The sequence below is a fragment of the Xyrauchen texanus genome, chromosome 16 (assembly GCF_025860055.1).
Source record: "Xyrauchen texanus isolate HMW12.3.18 chromosome 16, RBS_HiC_50CHRs, whole genome shotgun sequence".
Lineage (NCBI taxonomy): Eukaryota > Metazoa > Chordata > Actinopteri > Cypriniformes > Catostomidae > Xyrauchen > Xyrauchen texanus.
The window spans coordinates 41,680,773-41,695,882 of record NC_068291.1 but is presented as its reverse complement, the minus strand read 5'-3'; the positions used below and the strand labels follow the sequence as shown (position 1 = coordinate 41,695,882).

Genomic DNA, 15,110 nt, shown 5'->3' with positions numbered 1-15,110 from the left:
TTTATTGCAAACATTATAAACAGAACAGTTCATTTTTACCAGTGGCTCAACTTTCCCCAGACTGTTCGGTTCATTTTGCCCCAAAGTGACGATTCGGGAAAGCACCTAGCTTAGCGCTTCAAGGCTAATATTGTGCTAATCAAATCATGGGTATTTATACACTAGACATACACCACCATGCATGATATGTCATTTCATATCTGAATAAATTTGCTGTGGCACAACTATCTATAAACCTCAAATGTGAAAAAAATATTTATTTTTGTATAAAAACATTCTTCTCTATGGAATTTCCCATGTGCTTCTCATTATCACAGCCAGATAGAAATGATGGATACATCCTGCTTACAAGGTCACATGACAAACATTTTTTACAGTTACCCACCGGTTCATCTTACCCCCACTCTCCACTATATTTGGTCATGTCCAATTTTGTTTGAAAACTTTAGTTTTCATTTTCCAAAAGTCTTCGTTTTTCCAAAGTATGCCAAAGTGCTAGAGAATATTTTCACAATCCTTTGTTTTCGGTGGAGGAAAATGCTGTTCCAGTGTGGATGAGAGATGCGTTTTCATTAGTGTGGATTTGATCTTCTCGCATCTCTCAGGATTCCACCCATGTGAGTGAATCCTCTGATTCCTCTATTTCCAGCTCTTCCAGTAGGTCTTTCCTCTGAATCATGCTAGTATAAAGTCTGGAGGGTTGTGGGCCTGTTCTCAGACCAATCTTTCTCTTGGTGAGGTGGAACTGCGCTTTGACAAAGTTGTAGAATTTGTACTCGTATTCCATGCGCTGATAAAGCACCTGCAAGGCCTCTAGACTTGGGGAGTGTTTACGGATGGTGCCCGTCATGTTGCCCAGCTTCCTATATTCTAGATAGAGCAGAAACAGGCACAAGTCACGGAGCCACATACTGAGAATAGGTACTTACAATAATGCTCATCTAAAGGTCATTTAAAAATATATATAATAATACAGTACATGGCTAAATCTCATGTCTGGGTCAATTACCACAATACGGGGAAAAAAAACTATAATGCATAAACAAAATAGATATTTAAATTGAAAACAGCAGTATTTGAATGTATTTTTTTGTACTAAATAATAAGAAAATCGTTTTGTCCGCATGCATCACAGTAATGAGAATGTGGGTTATCATTGTTGTCATGAAAATAATGCCATGCACGTGGCAAAAATAATAAATACAGTAAATGAATAAATAACTTGGTATGGGTTCTAGAAATAGTTGAATTTTCTTTATGCAAAATACACAGTACTCTCTTATTTTGTCTTTTGATTTGAAGTGCAGTATGACCCATGAATATAAATCATGACACTTTCTTAAAGCTGCACTAAGTAAGATGTATTTGTATGTAGACAACCAGTGTTCAAAACAACGTTCTTACCCCGATTCACTACGGTAAGCCTATAAAAATGATTTGTATTTTGAGCTGTCGGGTTAGATGTGGCGTGAAATCTCTGGCTTATGACGTACATCCTGAGGCGTAGATTTGGTGTTTGTGAGTAGCCGTTAAAAAGAAGAAACTACAGTGCAGTCAGTCACACTCACACAGTTCAGGAGATCAATCTTGATGGATGTTTATCTGTTATCCGTTTGGCGAAGCTGTTTACCCGCTTTAATGCTTGGATGTGTTGTCTAGGTCGTTGAAGCTAATATTGCTTGTCATGCTTGTATGAATCGAACATTACTCGTGTGTTAAGCATCGTGATGTATCTACATTGTCGGGGGAAGTTACTGTGACATGTTTGCTAATATTTATGACTTCTGAAATTTAATTGTAACAATAATAAAGTCTTGCATTGAACTCAAATCAGCCATATCACGAGTTTCACCTCTTAAATTGATAAGTGTGGTACAATACAAACATTAATAGTAAATAAAACGCTTGGAAAATGTATAATAATATATATATCCCCTGTTCTATGTAAAAGCACTATAAGTGTAGTGTTATATGCATTCATTCAGTGTGTATATTCATTCAAAATGTGTCATCAAAGGAAATAAAATTTCAGTTTTAAATGTTTAATCATATAACATTATATCAACATGAAATCAGCACGTTATGACTCCGGCTCCAGTCGTGATCGCACGCAGGCAAAGCTCAAATCATGAGATTCATCCAGAGCTGATACACGACTTGCGTTTAGTGTTCATCTACATATTACTTGCAATTTTAAGTTTCAGACACAGATGTCGCTAGAGAGAACAAAGTTACGTAGTGCAGCTTTAACTAAAATTGACAAAGTGTTTTTATTTACATACTAAAGGTGCTGTAAGCAATTTTTTTTCATGGAAAGGTATGGAAAAATCTTCCTACTTATATCTCACCGGTCTCAGCACTAGACTAACAAAAATGTGTCTGCGGGCTGCGGTCTCTGTCGCTTTCTGCCTGTCAATCATTTTGTGCATTCTCATAGTGTTGTAGTTGCAAATAATTATTGAGGCTCAAAGCAAATTTTATGCCATGTTTTTCATAACAGTTGTCAGTTGAGGCCGCTAGTTTGCTACCATGGGATGACAGCAGGGCTGGACTGGTAATCTGGTATACCGGGCATTTTCCCGGTGGGCCGACGCAGTTTGGGGCTGATCAAGGGTGGCTGGCCATTGGGAGAACCGAGCGGTCCGGTGGGTGGGCTGCAAAATGTGCCAAATGTGCCTTGATAAGCAAAAATGAGCCGCCGCGTTATGCAGAATGAACCTCAAAACGCTGCTGCGATATGCAGAAAAGGACAGCGAACACACTCCAAACCTTTTGGGTCAAACTTTTGGATCAACTCACTCCCCTCTCAACCTTTGGGCTAGTTCCCATGAAAAATCCCGGGCTGATTTCTCTTCCCAGTCCAGCCCTGGATGAAAGTCTCTATGGTGTCTTTTTTGGAAAGAGGGGGCGTGGCTAAATCAACAGCTCCGCTCATGGAAATTCCAGAATGGTAAAATCGCTTACAGCACCTTTAATGTACATGAGCTTTTAGCTCCTTCATTAAGTCAGAAAGTATTTGAACATATTTTCCATGGAAGATGGTTCACCTGGACTTTTGTAGATGTTGTAGACGTCTGAAAAGAAGTGTGGAAGGAGTCTCTCCAACAAAAGTAAGACATCCTCCAGTTCCTCCAACACTCCCACTAGCAGATAATGTTCTAGAACATTGTTTTTAGCCGTCTCTAGCGCCCATAAACTCGGCTCTCTGGTTCATTACAGACCATCACATGAAAATTACAATGATGACCCCACATGTGTTACTACAGCTATTGGATTTCTAGGCAAGAAGTTTATCTTCTTCGTCTATAGATGAATAATTAAAGGAGAAGTGAGTAATTCTTGTGTATTTAGAATTTGTCTCTAAGTTTTCTGAATACCTCCCCCCCTCCCCCCACTGTCTTTCATTGGTCAAAAAAACATATAGCCCCACCCTGAACTCACGCCATTGGTTGAGCCAATGTTGTGCAATCAGGCTGGTCGGGATACTCAAACAAGCAAAACAATGTTTTGAAAGCACCACAGACCTACAAATGTCTTGCTTATACTGTAGTTGACTGTGCATATGGTCTCTTACACACTTCAGCTTTAATTCTAATATTCAATTTTGAGTGGACAATAATTCAGATATAAACAAATTTTGTAAAAGGTTTAATAATGTAAGGCTACTCACCTGCACTGAGGATGCTGCCCACAGAAAAATGGAATAATGTAGAACAATCTTGGATTCGAGCATTCTGGATAGCTTTCCAAGATGCATGTGTTAATGTCCTTTAACCAAGAACAACATAATATGACAAAAAATATGAACACCAGTTTTTGTTGAACTGATTTACATGCCGTGTAAAAGTCATGTGTTATAACTAATAGGAGTTTCTTCAACTTCGGGCACTGGGAATTTCTAGAACGCAAAATCCAGTTAAAACATTCTTCACACTTTCACTAGTTTATTTGTCTATTTTAAAATTGTCTGTTTTGTCTCCTAAAAAAACCAACAGTGTATGTGCATGCTCGCATCACAGGAGATTGGTATAATTGTTGTCATTTTTTCTAAAAGTCATAAAAATTGCCACCACATCTCCAATTCTGTATTGTGTTTAATAGACGTATGTGGTGAAAATGACACTGATGGAAATTATATTTTAAGTTTTTTAAATAAAATAGCTGACTCCTTTGTCTTGCTAAGCCAAATTTTATAGCTAACATTTTATGTATCCTTAAATACACACACACATAATATTTTCACACTTTTTGCATAATTTGGCAAAATTTTGGTTTGATTGGAAATGACAGCCAATAAAAATATTCTGCGTGCAAGTGACATTTACCTTGATTTTTCTTTTTGTCTCATATTTAATCTCAAGCATGCTCTTCGCTGAGACTTTTGTCCACTTGTTTAACAAGTACACTATCTTTTGAAAAAAACATTTTAGGGAGAAAACTGTCGTCACAAATGTGTGACAGAAATCATTTTAAAAAATTGGATGGAAATCTTTTTCAAACAATAAATATTGAAACAGTTTATTTATATTTCTGCATATTAATTTGATTCTGTGTTTAGATTACCAATGTTTAAACATGTAACAATTTGTATTTTTATGGTTTAATATGTAAATAAAAAAACAATCTATACATAAAAGGCATTTTTACCTAAAATAATTGATAAAGGCCTTGTAAAATGTTTCTATGTGTGTTAATGTGACCTGACATAACAAATATTATTAAATAGAGTTTTAATACAAATCAATCCCCGGGACATGACATTGCCTGAAGTTGAAGGAACACTCCTATATTCATCCACAAGTGGTCTGAGGATACAACTCTTGTAACTATGAGGCATTCATATCAGTTATGAAGCCTGGCTATTTCCTGCTACTAAGCAAATATAACTTGAGCATCAGGGCTCCAGTCTATTTGGCCAAAGAATTTCCATGACTAACTGGATACACAGCAAAATTATTTTCTTACTATTTTTGTCTTGTTTTCCAGTAAATACTTCTAAAACATCTTTAAGATACAGTTTTAGATTTTGGAATCAAGATAACTTGAGAAGCAAAATGACATAGTAAGACTTGCTCTCAGAGAAATATAACAAATATACAGTCAAATATATATATATATTATATATATAATAAAAAAAATATTTGCCTATGGGGTAAAAAACAAACAAACAAGCTTGTTTTCTCTTTGAGCTGGTCAATTTTGTTATTTGGGCTGTGAATCAATTAAAATATTTAATTAAATTAATTACAAGATTTGCCCATTAATTAATCGCATATATAAATATTTTCAGAGAAGGGACCAAAATTTACAATATTCAATAAATAATGATAAATAGTTATATTTAAATAAATACAGATATTATATATCTCATAAATATCATAATTCAGATATTTACAATGCATGACATTATTGTGGCAGATGAGTAAAGCATTGATAAAGCAAAACAAAAAGTGGCTTTAGAAGGTAATGTACTGTTTATTTCCATATCATTGAACATAAGCCTATCGATTTGTCAGAGATAGATGTAGTATAAGGTCTTTTCCAAGGACATGTCAATGTACACAACACATGCATCAGAAGGACACTTTTAGAGCATCTAGAGAACATAATTAATTATTTTTTTTTTTTTGGTGCATAATGTTTTATAGAATAAATTGCACTGAATGTGTTCAATCAACATCCCTTGCTGTTATATTTAAACAAGTCATTCTTCTTCTCAAGTAAATATCTTGTTATAAGGATGTTTAGACACTGTATATTTAAAGGAAAAGAAGACAAAAATACAGAGTAAGAAAATTATTGTTTGTTAAAATTAACAATTTTAAATAGAAAATCATTTTAAAGAGATTGCATTCATAAATAGCAATTCCAAGCAGATTCAATATTTTGATCTGAGTATAACAAGAAAAAAAAAAAAAAAATATTCACTATGAAACATTTCCATGACTTTTTTCATGAGCTGATGAACAATTAAAAAGGAATGCAGCAAGGAATAACATTCAGAAATGAAAGATTTTAAATATTAGTGGTGCTTAGCATCAATGCTACTATTGCTCATACTCAAGGATAGGTTGTTATAGTGATGCTGGCAAACATCAGTAAATACTGGATGCCTTAAATCATAAGGAACTACTGTATACAGTATGAGAGAAGTGCATTTCAGAGAGACTTTTCAGTGTAGTATCCCAATTGAGGATTGAGTATGTTTTGATTAGAGCAATAAATACATTCTATTAGTATAAATGCAGCCTAATGAAAATTCAGTGAATGCACGCTCTTAATAAACTAAAAGTGAGTGTGTGTGCTGAGCGGTGTCATACAGTTCCCCTTCTGTGTTTTAGTTTCACATGAATGCCCCCTTCATAACTCAGCAAATGGGCTGCATTTAGAAAAGAAATGGTTTACGCGGTCTATATTTAGCGGGAAAATTGACTGTGCAGTCTTTGGTGTTTCCTGTCAGTCATTAGAGTGAAATGTAATCATTCATTTTCAAAGGCGGTTTATGTCCATGTTACGTCACAGGCCAGACAAACAGAGACTGTTTATGTGAAACACAAATAGAAACTTGATTTTTACATTTTCCAAAGTTAAATGTGAGCAATGCTTGCCCGTGCACCTATCTCGGGTGTTGTGGGTGGTTGCCAGGACGTGGCTATGCAGTTGCTAAGGTGTTCTAAGTAGTTTTAGACCATTGCTGTGCTGTTGCTAGGGTGTTCTCTGTGGTTGTTAGGTGTTTGCTCACTGGCCCCATGCTAAAAGAATCCTTTCTTATATTCTGGTCTCTAAACATGGCTCAGGTTCCTCCAATGTTTTTTTATGGGATTTTTTTGGCTTTTTATCATTGTTTATCTCTGACAGATGAAATGTAAATCCAATAATTAAACTATTACAAGGATATATGGTTTGTAAATGTTTATGTGGTTTGAGAATTTTTACAAGAATAAAGGGTGCTTATCCTTGTGTGGCCTCTTGTATTTTGACTTTGCTATACACAATGCATAATTTCATTGAATAAAAGCCAACTGAGTACTGTTCACAACACTCTAGACTATCATTTGAGGGTTAAACTTCTGCCGCACAGAGTCACGTGACACAACAACATGACGTTGATTGTCTTGAAAGTGCTCCTACGGATGCAGCGGCCACAAAAGTGCCACTGGGAAGAAATCTCTAAGTTTTTTAATTGAAACCTGTTTGGTTGTAAAGAAGAGTCTCTAGTTTTATTTGAAATGCCGCATTAAATAATCAGTTAATTTTTTCACGCGTCAGTGACCTAATTAAAATGTCCACATATGTGTACACTGACACCACATTTCCTCAAAAGTAGAAAAAAACATCAAACAACTCTTAACACATCTGTGGGTCATTTCGCTTCATTTTTATATACATTTTGTTATATTTTATTTTGTTCTCTCTGTGCAATATGATTCTATTAATTAACATTAGTGAATGCATTCCCATATATTTACTGTGCATTTTCATATTGACAATAAATCGGTTCATCCAAAAGGTGAAACATTTTGCTTTCAGAGACTATATAGAATATAGACTTAGAATTAAAATAAGGTGCATTTCGAACTGTTCTGAGACCAGTGCAGGCAGACAGCACACTGGAGGTTAAGTCATTCACTAAATAGGGAGCATCTTATATCTCTCTATGTAGCAAAGTGCATTCACCAAAAGTTCAGTTTCAGGCTGCAGATGATGTTTGGATCATTCAACATGTTTGGCAGACATGTGACAATGATAATCAGTAGATAGATTCAGAATTTATAATGCAACATTTTATTTTAACATGGTTGGAGCGGGAGGTTGGCCGGAGAATCGGGGCAGCGGGGGCGGTATTGCACTCGCTCTATCGCACCGTTGTCACGAAAAGAGAGCTGAGCCGGAAGGCAAAGCTCTCGATCTACCGGTCAATTTTTGTTCCTACCTTCACCTATGGTCATGAAGGCTGGGTCATGACCGAAAGAACTAGGTCGCGAGTACAAGTGGCCGAAATGGGCTTCCTCAGAAGGGTGGCGGGCTTCTCCCTTAGAGATAGGGTGAGGAGCTCAGTCATCCGTGAGGAGCTCGGAGTAGAGCCGCTGCTCCTTTGCGTCGAAAGGAGTCAGTTGTGGTGGTTTGGGCATCTGGTAAGGATGCCCCCTGGCCACCTCCCTAGGGAGGTGTTTCAGGCACGTCCAGCTGGGAGGAGGCCTCGGGGAAGACCCAGGATTAGGTGGAGAGATTACATCTCCACACTGGCCTGGGAACGCCTCGGAGTCCCCCAGTCAGAGCTGGTTAATGTGGCTCAGGATAGGGAAGTTTGGGGCCCCCTGCTGGAGCACTGATTGGACGATGCTGGTCATTACTTTGAATAAGAATAATTTATTCAGCTTTACAGGAAATCAGCTGTAACGTCTAAAAAACATGAATAACCAACACTCCTGGAAACATAATAAAAAATGTGATTAAATATATGACTTTCTATCTCTTAGTTTTATTTAAAATGTCACAACTTAGTCCCGCTATCCACATATGTGGACATATATTTTTAAGAAAATATTTGCTCAAGATTTTTATTTTTGCTTGTTTTTTAGGTGCTACTTGATACAAATCAAAAAGTGAAATGCACACAGCAGTCACACGAGGTCTCAGGAGGTTATATGAGAAATACTAAACTATGTAGCCTGTAGCATCATATAGAAAGCTACGAATAATAGACTTTCTGCCTCATTCTATGAATAGATGCACATTGCCAATAGATGCACTTGTTTCGAGTTGTTATATATTATATAAAAAGTTATATAAAAAAACCTCTTCTAGTAAGACCTTTGAAATTAGTGCAAAGATGTACAGCAAAAACATTTCCTGTAAAAAATCTAATAAATCCTTAAAACAAATTGACTTGAGAAGCTTCACTGCACAAGATATTTAGGCTTTTTCAGAGCATGCACTTTTTAAATAAGTGGATTTTGTTTTACTGTACTGGCAGCGTCTCTTAAAAGCATCGCAAATGTATCGTAGACCATTGACGCAAATCACTTTATTCCACTTTGTTCTCATTTTCACTTGTTTATAGTCAAAAGCAAGTGAAAAAAATCTACCAGTGCTGAAAAAGTAATCCAAAGTATTTAGATTACATTGCTGACAATGAGTAATCTAATGGAATATGTTACAAATTACATTTTGAAGCATGCATTCTATAATCTGTAGTGGAATACATTTAAAAAGTAACCCTCCCAACCCTGAAAATATAGTATAGTATAAATTAGGGATGAACTGATACAATCTTAGTGTGCCGATACTGATATCCGATTATTTAAAGCAACATCTGCCGATACCGATAGTTTGGTTGTTCTGATTTTTTATTGTTCTTTGTGTTTTTCCACCCTCTTTTGACAAACAAATAATTGTCCCTGATAATTGGCTGTTTTTAAAAGTTAAAACTGGTTTCATTTAAAAGCTCTTACTAAATATCTCTCGTCTTCCTTCATCCCGGGTGTCCGAACAACATGATTCTCTTCTCCTCGCCAGTCGCCAAACCGCCGGAAGAAATAATTGGATAAGAAACGGTTGATTGGATCTCTGATGATGTTGATGTACACAGGCTCATCTATTCTGAACCTGATTTCAATATAGAGAGGAACAATATCAGAATCACTGCTATCTTTGTAATAAACTCACTAAACAAATGAGCATCTTTAGTGCATGGTATTTAAGTGCAAAAACATGTTATATTCATTAAGCATTCGCAATCCAGTTTAATCCAGTGCTACTGTAAGTACCATTTCCTGAAAGCATTTTTATTTTAGAGATATGTCTTTGGGCGTGTTTACACGTTAATTCCTTTCAGGTGATAAAACAACGCCATAAGCGGCTTATTCTAAGTGAACTGAAAGCTATAAATGTATCTACTTACCTGCTAAAATTGAGAAAGTGTACGTGTCGAGTGTAGAGGAATGGCTGAGGAGTTGTGCTGATGTTTCTCATCAGATTCAGCTACATGAGAACGGAAGAAGAAAGGTTCAAACTAACACAAGCATTAGTTTTACTGTAAAGATGGGTAGCAGATAAAAGACAACACTGGTTTGTGAATTACCTGCTCACGTTTTGTGAGTCTGGTCTTGTTGTGAATATCTGAAGAAATGAGGGTGAACTGATGTCTGTCGGCCAACATACGCAACAACAAAACAATAGAGCGACTTCCACATTTACCGACTCTGTTGTAAACTATCTGTCTTGGGAAAGGTAAGGCCTGCAGCAGAGAAGACTGTGTGTTACAGTATTCACTGATCATCTACTTAAGATTCATCACATCAAAACCGTCTTGCATTAAAGATGAGGAATGGTAGTTAATAATGGTACACTGAATGTGCATTACAAATATGAAAATCACTTGTGAAATTTAAGCATTCAAATGAGCTTAATATGACATGTAGTGCTCTTACTCTGGGAGCTACTGGTCCATCAGCAAATCTCCCTAAAAAAAAGAATAAAATACATGAATTAAAATCGCTAAATCGTTCACAAATTATTCGTTCATTAGAGGTTCTGAAGAAGTATTAAGTGACAGCGCAGGCACTTTTAAAAGTTTTAAAAGCACAATTAAATAGTGCATGATACAATATTTCAATTTAAATGCATATTAGTATGCACAAAGTTGCATTAGAGTTGTATTAAGACATACCAAAATGCACTGCAGGTGAAGGAAGCTTCTGTATCAAACTTTGTAAACCTGTGTACTCTTGCTATTTGTGTGTACAGATTTAGAAGTGAATGTACCCCAGAGTCCCTAATATCTGTATGCAATTTGCTTTCTGGTACCTTCATACAAAAATGCTTACTAGCAAGGCAGCAAGTCCATGCTTTGTTACTTAAATGTATGCTCAGCATCAGATTCATAATGATGTGTTTCTCATAAGCCCATATAATCAACTTTAGTTGACAGTGGTACTAAATATCAGATTGGGCTTAAGACTGAGGCTTTCTATATGAGAGTTTTAAGAAATGATGCTTTGGAAATCCCCCCTCCACTGCAGCTGTCAGTCTTCCACTGGTGACTAAAGTCATTGTAGAATGTGTGAATGAAGACTGTAGTACAATGAAAGGCCACCTATCATTCAGTTAGACTCCTGTAGCATTCCCAGGTGGTCTCTTGAGCAGCTCTTGTAGCCAAGAATAACATCAGTAGGCCTATCCTATAGAAACGTTGACACAATCAACTCTTTATGGACCTTTGCTGATGCAACTGATCTAAGAACAGAACTACAGTTATACAAAATGTTATAATAACACATAACAACTTTTCATAAATGTATATATGTTTAAATTCACTTAGCACTTTATTAGGAACACTATGGTCATAATAAAGTGCCTGACGTGGTGGTCTACTGTTGTAGCCCATTCGTCTCAAGGTTCAACGTGTTGTGCATTCTGAGATGCTGTTCTGCTCTCTACAATTGTACAGAGTGGTTATCTGAGTTACCGTAGCCTTTCTGTCAGCTCGAACCAGTCTGGCCATTCTCCATTGACTTTCTCCACTTTCATCAACAAGGCATTTCCATCTACAGAACTGCTGATCACTGGATGTTTTATGTTTTTGGCACCATTATGAGTAAACTTTAAAGACTTCGATAGATCAGAAATACTCAAACCAGCCCATCTGGCACCAACATGGTCAAAATCACTGAGATCACATTTTCCCCCATTCTGATGGTTGATGTGAATATTAACTGAATCGATCAAGCTTTTTAAAAAGTACCATTACATCAGATTTGTAAGTAAAGTTACTGTATAAACTGAAATGTTTAAAAGTTAGTCAAAATGTACTTTGCTAATAAAAACACATTTTAAGATTTGTTATTTTTTCAGTTTTGTGTTAATACAATAAATAATATAATTAATGTTCCAAACAAAACATTACATAAAGTTCTTATATGTTATCATGCTATTTCTTTTAGTTTTGACACATTGATTTGTAATGCTATATATATATATATTGACTCCTGATGAATGTATAGCACGTGTTTATTAATAACAGTCTTACCGAGGTAATTGCCGACATCTAGCAGTATTTTTGGTGCTCCTCCGTTCAGCTGATATAACACAGATCCCAGGCAGAATATAAAGAGCGTTGTGAGACAGAATCCAAAGTCCCGTCGCGACACTCTCAGCAGAATCACCGCCAGCCAGTTTTCCCTCCGGTTCCTCACGCGCATGTAACCCGTCAAGTGTTTATGAGGAGGAGGATTTCTAAAAGTCATCATGTTCTCATGTCTCCACGGAGAATGGAAGCAACCCATTCGCGCTTCGAGTTTCATCCACAAAACAGTAGGTCATTCTGTTTTTCCTAAAAGCGCAAGAATTGCGTTGAGTCTCCTTGTCCGCACTGCGCGCGACTGAACTCCTGTATCTCCAAACTTACTGTGACGCGTCAGTTTACATTTAGATCGTTGCATCAGTATACGTCATACTGTAACTGCAAGAAATGCATTTACACATTTGCCGGGTACAAAAATAAATTCTGGGATTTTCAATTGACTAATTGTAACAGTTCATATCTTTCATTTACATTTGTAGTACATGATATTATTAGTGGTTAATGTATATTCAAATATGAATAGGACCTATATATGAAAATAAATACAATTCTTGACCTTGGTAACAATTTTAATGTACAGTAAAATATTTGTTAAGCATTCAATAATGTATTATAATTGCACATTTAATTTTTATTTATTTATTAAACAGTATGAAGCCTACTTAAGACACAAAATAATTATGGGATGACAAATGAGACAGAAATATTATTAAATATTTTTATATGCTGACGATAATTTAAAGTTATGTACATTCAAACTGTTAAATGTATAATTCATTTTTAATATATATAAAAAAATAAATGAAAGTAGCATGACAATGAATTAGGCTTATATATACAAATTAATTAAATTACTGACATTGGTAACAATACAGTAAATGACCTGTTAGCATTATATAATGCAAGTTGTACATTGATTATATATATATATATATATATTACTACAGTAGTGAAGCCTACTTAAGACACTAATATAATTCTGAGATAATTAATGAGTTAATAGCATTATTAAATCAAGCTGTTAATGTACTGCTAATTTAAATCATACTTAGGATGGAAATATAATTCTAGGATAATGAATGAATGAGTTAATATTTTTATTGCATCATTTAAATAAAACAAAGCTTATAGTTAATGTGCATTGACATTTACAAATGTCATGCAATGCACACACATATACAGCATATATATATATATATATATATTTTTTTTTTTTTGAATGAATGAATGAAAGTTTCTTGATTTAGGTAACAATTGGATGATACAGTAAATGATCTGTGCGGCATTATATGTTTTACATTAAAACTTTACTACATTAGTGAAGCCTACTTAACAGTGGCAGTTCTGGCTCACTTGGTGCCCTAAGGGAAGTCCCCCATCCCCATCCCCATCCCCATCCCATCCTATCCCATCCCATCCCATCCCAAAAAATATCCACTTTCACATCTGAAAGTCACATGTGATTCCTGTTTAGTTTCACATCTAAAAGTGTAAGTGGAGATTTAGAGTAAAAAGGAACTTAAATATTGATCTGTTTCTCACCCACACCTTTCACATTACTTTTGAAGACACAGATTTAACCACTGGAGTCATATGGATTACTTTCATGCTGCCTTTATGTGCTTTTTGGAGCTTCAAAGTTCTGGCCAACATTCACTTGTATTGCATTGCAATTGCATTGTATGGACCTACAGATCCGAGTAAAAATCTTCATGTGTATTCTGCAAAAGAAATAAAGATATGTTTCTGGAATGGCAGGAGGGTAAATTATGAGATAATTGTCATTTTTGGGTGAACTACTCCTTTAAATAAAAATAACTAGACAATGAATATAGAAATGAACTAAATACATGTACATATATATACATAACATGCACAATTAAATTATAAAGTCAATAAAGAAAATGGCAGAATACTTACAGATTGCTGCTTGTCAAGTCAAGTGGTTAGGCTTGTGCTATTACACCAAATTCCCAATTAAAAATGTAACCCTCCCTCTAGATTTCATTGATGAAAAATCATCAATGACTTGGTCATATCAGCCCAGCAATCACATAGTTGTTACTTATATTCTCAAGACCACCTGAAGTGATCCTGTGTCATGGTGTAGCTATACTGTTGATCATGATTATCTTATGCTTGTTCAGAATGTAAGAATGCATTATGAACATCCATAATAGCCCACTAAACCTATAGAGTCTTTAAGGCCGAGTAGCTTGTCAGGAACAATCCTAGTGTGGGGGTGGCCGAACAGGTCATGCCACCCCAGAGAATGTTGCCGCCCTAGGCAGCTGCCTATATCGCCAGCATCCGCTACTGCTACTTACGATACAATTTTACGATATAATTCTGGGATAATTTATGAGTTGACTGTTACTAAATCATTTTAATTTAAGCTGGAAATGTACAGCTAATCTACATTCTACTTGTTACAAATCTTATTAAACTTTCACACATCTATATTCATATTCAACTGTACATCAACTACTGATCTGTTAAGGATCACATATTTCTATCAGACTTCCATGTATCAGAAAATCATTTTAAAGTTGCAACTGTTGATAAAATGAAAGACGGTTGACTTTATTAATATTTAAAACACATTTGTCACTGAAAAGCCATTAACAAACTTTTACAGTACAGTTCATTCTCACAACCTGCGTTAACCTCAGTTCTTAACCTCAAAACACGATGATTTTAAATGAATTAAAATAGTTACTGATAATTGTTACAAGCAAAATCATCAAATAATAGCCATATTACAGAATTAAATAAATATTTTTGTGAAATCAATTGGTACATTGCCAAGCAAAATATCAGACATTGCAAAATACAGAAAGAAAAGTTTTTTTACTCTCCAAAACTGCAGAATTCTTTATATTAAAGGCAACTTTGGAAAACCAAAATCAGTATTTTGACTACTTCTATATTAAGTCTTAAGGCTTTCAATATGATCCATTGTTTTGCCATAAACAAAAAGCTACTATTATACCTTTACATTTAATAAGGCAACATTAATGCTTTC

At 35.4% G+C, this 15,110-nt stretch overlaps 2 protein-coding genes across 7 annotated transcripts in view; both read right to left on the bottom strand.

Annotated features, from left to right (window-relative positions):
- On the bottom strand, window positions 1–12,388 carry LOC127657247 (uronyl 2-sulfotransferase). Of its 2 annotated transcripts, XM_052145962.1 has the most exons (9): window positions 12,032–12,388; window positions 11,099–11,183; window positions 10,434–10,465; window positions 10,085–10,240; window positions 9,905–9,984; window positions 9,456–9,609; window positions 3,671–3,768; window positions 3,048–3,205; window positions 1–870 (listed from the first exon to the last, which is right to left on the bottom strand). In XM_052145962.1, exons 2-9 carry the CDS (start codon window positions 11,103–11,105, stop codon window positions 602–604), a joined length of 954 nt encoding a protein of 317 aa, XP_052001922.1. In that variant the 5' UTR covers window positions 11,106–11,183; window positions 12,032–12,388; the 3' UTR covers window positions 1–601. The 2 variants fall into 2 exon arrangements, with proteins under 2 accessions (XP_052001922.1, XP_052001921.1); XM_052145961.1 differs by lacking the exon at window positions 11,099–11,183.
- A 2,275-nt stretch (window positions 12,389–14,663) lies between these two features.
- The window catches only part of LOC127657240 (SAM and SH3 domain-containing protein 1-like), a 133,910-nt gene continuing 133,463 nt past the window's right edge, over window positions 14,664–15,110 (bottom strand). For all 5 annotated transcript variants that reach the window (XM_052145941.1, XM_052145942.1, XM_052145944.1 and 2 more), the window contains one exon: window positions 14,664–15,110. This exon is cut by the window's right edge and continues 492 nt beyond it. The gene's annotated coding sequence lies outside the window, so the exon portion shown is untranslated.

Coding starts and splice junctions, on each gene's coding strand:
- LOC127657247 (XM_052145961.1), bottom strand. CDS start 12,305: ATGAAACTCGAAGCGCGAATGGGTTGCTTCCATTCTCCGTGGAGACAT. Junction 9,610..9,904: donor CACTTTCTCAATTTTAGCAG/GTAAGTAGATAC, acceptor TATTGAAATCAG/GTTCAGAATAGATGAGCCTG. Junction 3,206..3,670: donor GGGCAGCATCCTCAGTGCAG/GTGAGTAGCCTT, acceptor GTAATGAACCAG/AGAGCCGAGTTTATGGGCGC.